Below are 8,608 nucleotides of genomic sequence, written 5' to 3'. Positions count from 1 at the left end.
CATTAAGTTATGGCATAGCTCATACTTAAAATTGCTGTTCAAAAATACTTTTTTTTTTTTTTTTGGTTTTTGGGCCACACCTGGTGACGCTCAGGGGTTACTCCTAGTTATGCGCTCAGAAGTGGCTCCTGGCTTGGGGGACCATATGGGACGCCAGGGGATCTAACCACAGTCCGTCCTAGGCTAGCGCTGGCAAGGCAGACACCTTACCTCTAGCGCCACTGCGCTGTCCCCATCTGTTCAAAATTTCTACTTAATTCTTCGCTTAGCACATCTTTATGATGTTTTCACATAACACACAAGAAGATAGTTTTTCTACCTTTTATTTTTTTTTTCTTTGTTGTTTTGGCATCACACCTAGAGGTGCTCAAGGGTTACTCTTGGCCCCATTCTTAGGAATCACTCTTGTAGTTGCTATATTATTTGGGGTTTTTTTGGTTTTTTTTTTTTTTTTTTTTTTGCCTTTTATACTGCAAAAGTGCATAATTTCTTTATTTTTTGTTTTTAATGCCACATGACTATCCATTCTATTCATTTGTAGGGCAGGGCTTATCAGCAGGGCATTTATATTGTGGGAAACCCCAAATTCAATTTCCAGCAGCAAGAAAGAGGGAAGTTCTCATTTGTTGTTATTGTTGCTCTATTAACATTTTCTGATATTTAAAAGTTTATATAATTTATGGTACATGCTTACTATTTTTTATAGTTTATTGCACCATTTTCTTAATAGGAATTAAAACAAACCTCATCCTCTGTTTTACCAGTGAGAAGATCCAAGATACATTTTAACATGAAAATATATATATTGGGAATATGGGTTATTTTATTCAGCTTAGCAGTGGAAATCACTTGTTAGGAGAATAAACTTCCTGAATTACATTTCTTAAAGTGAGAACTTATCTAAAACCACAAACACCTTTTATGTACCATGATAATGTTTGTGATGCCTTTCTTTTTTTTTTTTTTTTTTTTTGGTTTTTGGGCCACACCCGGTAATGCACAGGGGTTACTCCTGGCTATGTGCTCAGAAGTTGCTCCTGGCTTGGGGGACCATATGGGATGCCGGGGGATCGAAACGCGGTCCGTCCAAGGCTAGCGCAGGCAAGGCAGGCACCTTACCTTTAGCGCCACCGCCCGGACCCTGTGATGCCTTTCTATATGTATTTGTGATGGCCATAAAATAACTTTATTATATTCAAGGAAAGTTTTGAGGAGGACATTTTTATTAATATTTTTTATGTTCTCATAAATTATTACCTAATCTATGTTAAATTTACATAATATATTGTGTCTTTTAAGATTGCTGCATCTTTCCACATTGCTGGGTTGCTCCCAGTTAAATAATTTACGAACAAAAGTAGGTCAGAATGTAAGTCTTGGAGCCACCTCTTTTCTTATTTGTTTTTTTGTTTGTTTGTTTTTTGCCATACCCAGATGTACTCATGATTTACTCTTCAGGAATCACTCCTTTTGGGGCTCTGGGGGCTATACGAGATTTCTGGGATTGAACCCAGGTGGGCTACGTTCAAGATATGTGTTCTTTCAGCTCTACTATACTAGCTCGCTAGCCCCTATGAAACAGTTTCTTGGGTTCAAACAAACTCAATTCTGGACTAAATGATATGACTATATCTTAAATTCAGCAGAGCTTCTTGTTCCACTTTAATTTATATACCCATTATGTTCAGTGTAAAGTCCTTAAACATATTATTAAAATTACTGAGCAGAAAAATAATAAGTAGCAAGAGGCACAAATCCAGATAGCTATGTGTAAATGTTATAGGTTACTAAGGTAGTGATTTCTGTATTAATCAATATTGTAGAATATCTTAACCTACATGTTGAGACATAGTAAAATGTTTGCTATTATAAGTTTTTCAAGTCTTCAATGAATGAACACTTGGGAATCTGCTATTAGTTACTGGTTGGAATATAAAATAACTGATGTTTGCTTTGAAAATACAGTTTAAATATGTTATGAATGTATGGTATTGGAAAAATGTTCAAGCTCATTTCGCCCCCACTTTTGTTACATGTTGTAAGGAGTAAAAATATTTTTTTTTTCATTAGTTTGGATGCTCTCCCAAGAGTCACATGTCCTAATCATCCGGATGCAATTTTAGTGGAAGACTACAGAGCTGGTGATATGATATGTCCTGAATGTGGCCTGGTTGTGGGTGAGTAATTCCTACATTTTATTTGGAATCACTAATTCAGACACAAGCATACACCATTTTGTTCTTGGCTTTATTAAATGTCCACAATTTGTTTTTCACAAATTTAAAGGTTTGTGACAACCTTTCGTTGTATCAGTCTTATCAGTACTATTTTTCCAATAGTTTCAACTCAATTCATGTGTCTGTGCACATTTAACTAAGGTGTGCACATCACATTTTTATATACAATGTCATTTTCACATTTTATAATAGACTACAGCAGAGTGAAAACATAACTTGGGAAGTCTGAAATTCATTATATGCTTATTATATGGTTATTACCTTAATTACAGTGGTCTGGAATCGAACCTGCAATATCTCTAGGGTATATTTTTGCTGTGTATAATTTTAAAAAATTTTTAAATAATTTTTTACTTTTTTCTTCCAAGGGTAATTTATACTCATTGTAAAAAAAATAATAAAGACGGGTCAGAGTAATTGCATAGTGGTAGGGCATTTGCCTTGCATGCTGTCGACCCAGGACAGACCTGGGTTCTATCCCCAGCATCCCATATGGTCCCCCGAGCCTGCTAGGAGCAGTTTCTGAGCAAAGAGCCAGGAGTAACCCCTGAGTGCCTCTGGGCGTGGCCCCAAATAACAAATAAGTAAAGGCAATTAGGGAAGAAGAAAAAAAATAGGAGGGCCAGAAAGATAGTTCAGAGGTTCTGACACATGGCTTGCATGTGGTTCTGTGTGATTCCCAGTACCACTACATGGTTCCCTGGGCAGTACAGCATTCTCTGGCCCTTTTTAGTGGACAGGAGAAGAGGCCCTCAGGTTTCTGAACCCCACTGAGAGTGCCACCCCTTCCCATTCCACCCCAAAAAGAAACCAGTAAAAAGTAAAGTAATCCATAGATATCTAATTGTCAACCCAGGTGCATATATTTTATAATTAGGATAGGAGGGAACATCTAAAATTGAGAAAGTCAGTTCTAAAAACCAGCCCTCTATCCTTAATTATTAATATAATTTTATAGCTTTTCATGTATTTTAGAAATTAAACATTTATTTCTGAAATATAATGGCATATATATACTAAATATCATCTAAAACCTTTGTTTGTTTTTTGTTTAGGGACCACACTCAATGCTCAGGGCTTACTCCTGGCTCTGCACTCAGGATTTACTCCTGGCAGTACTAAGGGGACCATATGGATTGAATTCAGGTCGGCAAATGCCCTACCCACTTATATAAGGCAACATCAAATAGTCTATTATGGGTCTGTAGTGATATAGCACATAGGGAGCTTCCCTTGCACCGGACCAATTAGGGTTTGATTCCTGGCATTCAGGTGGTCCCCCAAGTACTGACAGGAGTAATTTCTGGGTCTAAAGCAAAGAGTAACCCCTAAGCACCACTGGATGTGGCCCTTTAACAAACAAACAAACAATCAAATCGAAAGAGCCTGTTGTAATTTTCATATGCTCATGTCAAATTGCTTATTTTTGAATTTCTTTTATAAAATTATTCAAAGTTTCACTTTTAATAATACTTAGGTATGTTGCCAAGCTTTAGAATGTGATGAACTACAAAATCATTACTCTTAGGAGTGAAGAGTTGGCTTTGTTGAATACATGAAGATTTTACATGCAAAAAAAGCCTGAGTTTGAACCCTGGCACTGCATGGTCTTCCTATCCCCCGAGCACCACTAGGTATGCCACCCAAAACATAGTAATAAAATCTTAAGTGATGGACTACATCCAGCTTGGTTTGAGGTGCCTAGAAAAGACAGTGCTGGTAGGATTGTGAAAAATAAAGCAGAAAACTAAGGTTGAAGTGTTGTACTTAGATGGACATCTTATCCTGGAGCAAATTGGTTGGTTGACTCCGATGTCCAGTATGTGTTTTGAAACACATAGAGTTGCTAATAGGAATTGAGATCCTTTTTTAGTTGTAATGTCAGTAAGCAATATTTGCAACTAATATGCTTACTAAATGTAGTCAGTATTGTTGTAACTGATTTGTATATTCCCAGTCAGTTTTGTTTTGAGGCCCCACCTAACAGTACTCAGGAATTACTCCTGGCTCTTTCTGGCAGGCTCGGGAAAATATGGGATGCCAGGGATTAAATCTGGGTTGGTGTGTGCAAGGTAAACTCTCCGTACCATGCTATCTTTCTGGTTCCTCTAGTCAGTTTATCTTTAGAAAAATTGTACCACCATCTTCATATGGTACTAATGAGGAAACTGAAGTTTAGGTAATTTGGTATTCTAGCTTTGTTGTCTGTACACCAACCAATGATGGGGGAAATGGCGGAGAGCTATACTTGCCAGAGCTTGGAGACTATTTCTGATGGTTACTCAACTGTGCTAGGGTCCTTTATACTTAGGATTGATTTATACCAGTGCTTCTATGTCTAGAGCATGCACTTCAACCTTAGAGCCATCTTTTGGCACTAAACTTTTGTTTCTACCTTTTATAATTTTAATAATAATTATATATATAATATAATATAATATATTATATATATAATATTATATAATATAATATATTAATATATTATATACATTAATTATATATAATAGAATTATATAATATAATATAATATAATATAATAATAATATGATACTGGTGACACTGGCAGTCTGTGAGCTTTACTTGTTCTTTTGTTGTTGTTATTTGTGGGTGTTTCTGGTTTTCTGGTCAAACTCACCTCAGCACCTTACTGGTAGTGCTCAGACCATGCAGTGCTGGGGATTGATTATAGACTATGTAGTGCATTTGTTCCAGTTCCTTTGAGCTGTCTTGTTGCCCTTTTCTGTCCCTTCTCCACCTGGTTGGTTTGGGAGGGCACTGGGGGCACACCCTAGCAGTGCTTAGGGCTTGTCCTGGCTCTGTACTTGAATCATTCCTTCATTCCTGGCAGTGACATCAGGGGACAATATGTGGTCCTCTGAGGATTGAACTCAGAGCAAGAGCATTCAAGGCAAGTGTCTATCCAGGCTTCATCTCTTTGTAAATCCTTTCTGCTAAGAGTTATTTTTATTTTTTAAATGATCACAAAAGTAAAAATATTGCAACAAACAAATTTGATGTTGTAGCAAAAACCTCATGTAATACTTTCTTTTTTTGGTTTTTGGACCACGCCTGGTAGCGCTCAGGGGTTATTCCTGGCTCTGTGCTTAGAAATCGCCCCTGACAGGCTCCTGGGATCGTGTGGGATGCTGTGGATAGAACCGGATCCTCCCGGGTTAGCCATGTGCAAGGCAAACACCCTTCCACTCTGCTATTTATCCAGTAATATTTTTTTCATTACCTTATTTCAGGACTTTATTCTAGAATCTTGAAGGCTAGTCAGATATTACTAATTTTTCTCATTTTTCATTTAAAGAGTTAAAGAGTTACTCATTTAGAGTTTAAAATGACTGAATTCTCCATACAGAATAACTGTAGGAAAAGTTATCTTCAAAGACATTGGAAAATTACTATGTAAATGCAAGCTGAGTAGAGTATGCTAAGATGTATATATGGAGCAAAAAGATAATTTTTATGTACACGTTTATTGAAATGAAAAGGCTAAAGTTATTGTACTATTTATTTGTACTAATAATCATACTATTTATAACTAGGTACTTTGTGGGTCTATAACGGGTTATTGAACAGTGAACTTCATCGCTCATAAATGGAACTTAAATAAGTTGGTGAAGTTTTATCAAAATTAGATACTGTGTATTTTTGTTTGTTTGTTTTGGTTTGGTTTTGACCCATATCCAGCAGTGCTCAGAGTTTACTCTTTCTCTTCACTCAGTGATCACTCCTTGCAGTGCCTGGGATGCGGGGGACTAAACTTCAGTCATCCTTGTGCAAGACAAGCACCTTAACTGCTATACCCTCTCTCCACCTCTTAGATATTAAATTCAGTTTGCTTTTAACACTGGTGGTACCTAGGGATTACTGTTGGCTGAGTATTCAGGGATCACTTGTTCAGGAGACCATGCACAGTATAAAGGATTCTTACTGTTCTCTGCCCTCACTCCCCACCAATATTCTGACTTGCTCAGTAATTTGATAAATTAGCAGTTGCCAGGCTTTCTTGTAGTTTGAGAACAGCCAAAGTTCTTTTTTGAAATAATAATAGCATAATTTTATTCATTTATTTTTATATATATATATTTTATTTTATTTTATTTTATTTTTTTGGCCATACCCAGTAATGCTCAGGAGTTACTCCTAGCTCTGTACTCAGAAATCGCTCCTGGCAGGCTCTGGAGACCATATGGGATGCCGGGAACTGAACCCAGATCTGTCTGGGTTGGCCTCATGCAAGACAAACAATCTAGCGCTGTGCTCTCTTTCCTGCTCCTGCTCCTTTTTTTTTTTTTTTTTTTTTGGTATTTGGTTTTTGGTTTTTGGGGCCACACCCATTTGATGCTCAGGGGTTACTCCTGGCTAAGCACTCAGAAATTGTCCCTGGCTTGGGGAGACGATATGGGACGCTGGGGGATCGAACCGCGGTCGTGATCTTTTCTTGGCTAGCGCTTGCAAGGCAGACACCTTACCTCTAGTGCCTCCTCGCCGGCCCCTCCTGCTCCTATTTTTAAAGTAAAAATAAAATCAATAATTTTATTGTGCTTTGACGATTCTGTGGTTTTTTTTTTTTGTTTTTGTTTTGCACTCAATAATGATAGTTTTTTGTTTTGTTTGTTTTCTTTTTGGGTCACACCCTGTGATGCTCACGGGTTACTCCTGGCTCAGAGAACCATTTGGTATGGCAGGGGATCAAACCAAGGTCTGTCCTAGATCTGCTGCATGCAAGGCAAACACCCTACCGCTGTGCTCCAGCCCAATGGTGGTAGTTCCAGGGCTGTAGAGTTGGTAGGTAAATGCTCCAACTCTGACTTCTCATTTTTTTGTGCTTCCGACTCCTACTCCAGGCACACAAAATTTCCTCCAACTCCTTGAGTCTGACACTGCAGCCCTGGTAGTTCTTTGAAAAACATTTTTAGGGCCCGGAGAGATAGCACAGCGGTGTTTGCCTTGCAAGCAGCCGATCCAGGACCAAAGGTGGTTGGTTTGAATCCCGGTGTCCCATATGGCGCGCCCCCCCCCCCCCCCCCAGTGCCTGCCAGGAGCTATTTCTGAACAGACAGCCAGGAGTAACCCCTGAGCACCTCTGGGTGTGGCCCAAAAACCAAAAAAAAAAAAAAAAAAGAAAAAGAAAAATTTTTTTATCAGATTGTAGAATTGGCTGGAGGCTTGCTTGCACACTGCTTACCTGGATTCTATCTTTAGCATCACATTGGTTCCCCAAGCCTGCTAAGAGAGGAATCCTGAGAGGTTGGAGAAATTAAAGTTAGTAAGGTACTTGTCTTGTACTGCTTCAACCTGGGTTTGATTTCCTGCATCTCATATGGTTTTGCCAAGTACCTCCAGTACTATTTCTGAGTGCAGAGCCATGGTAAGCCCCGAATATCACCAGGTATTGCCCCACAACACCAAAAGTTAAAACAAATATAGATCGGTAATTTGTGGCAACTCTGTTCTTGAATACCTACATAGGTGCTATTTTTCCAACAGTATTTGCTCACATTGTGCTTATCTCACTTTTATAGTTTTTGGACATCATTATGCACTCATAGACTACAGTATAATAGAAACATAATAGTTATATGCACTAGGAGACCCCAAATTAAATGTGATTTTCTATATTGTGATATTTAAATGTAAGCTTTGAAATCAAACTGGCAATATTTCCAAGGTTCCTCTGCTGCCATTAGCTACTGGTGAACACTTAATGGCTTTTGAATTTTACTAATAAAAGACTAAAATATATCTTAATTTAGCTTAAAATTGAAGATTTATGCTCGTATGTTAAGCTTACATTGTTGAATACTCAGCTTGACAATTAACATTTTTTGAATCATAGCTAACATTAAATTATATACTTCCCGTGCTATGGCTAAGACGTCAAAATAAAAATGACCCAAAGTTACAATAGATATTCCTTTTTGGGGAGGGGGCACACCTGGTGGTGCTCAGGGGTTACTCCTGACTCTGTGCTCAGAAATTGCTCCTGGCAGGCTTGGGGACCATATGGGATGCTGGGAACCGAACCCAGGTCTGTCCTGGGTTCTGCTGAATGCAAGGCAAATGCCTTACTGCTGTGCTATCTCTCTGGCCCACAATAGATACTTCTTTTTTTTTTTAATATATTTTTTATTTAAGTAACATGATCACAGCTGGGCTACAGTCACAAACAGAACACCCCTCTTTACCAGTGTAACATTACCCCTTCCCCATCCCTTGCCTGTATTTGAGACAGGCATTCTACTACAGTTACTTGTTTTTAAGTTCAGTAAATTGTTTTTTTTTTTTTCCTTAAAGGATAAGAGTAAAAAAATATAGTAAAGGTGATAGTGGCAATCGCTGTTGTTTGCATAGGTCCAGAA

General features: G+C 38.1%; 1 protein-coding gene across 1 annotated transcript in view; it reads left to right on the top strand.

Annotated features, from left to right (window-relative positions):
- Positions 1 to 8,608, top strand: part of GTF2B (general transcription factor IIB) — a 30,745-nt gene that overhangs the window by 2,854 nt on the left and 19,283 nt on the right. The window contains exon 2 of the mRNA XM_049771273.1: positions 2,071 to 2,177. Coding sequence (XP_049627230.1) covers positions 2,071 to 2,177 — 107 coding nt within the window. The remainder of the gene's footprint in view (positions 1 to 2,070; positions 2,178 to 8,608) is intronic.

The sequence above is a fragment of the Suncus etruscus genome, chromosome 4, assembly GCF_024139225.1.
Source record: "Suncus etruscus isolate mSunEtr1 chromosome 4, mSunEtr1.pri.cur, whole genome shotgun sequence".
Lineage (NCBI taxonomy): Eukaryota > Metazoa > Chordata > Mammalia > Eulipotyphla > Soricidae > Suncus > Suncus etruscus.
This window is presented reverse-complemented; position numbering and strand designations above follow the sequence as displayed.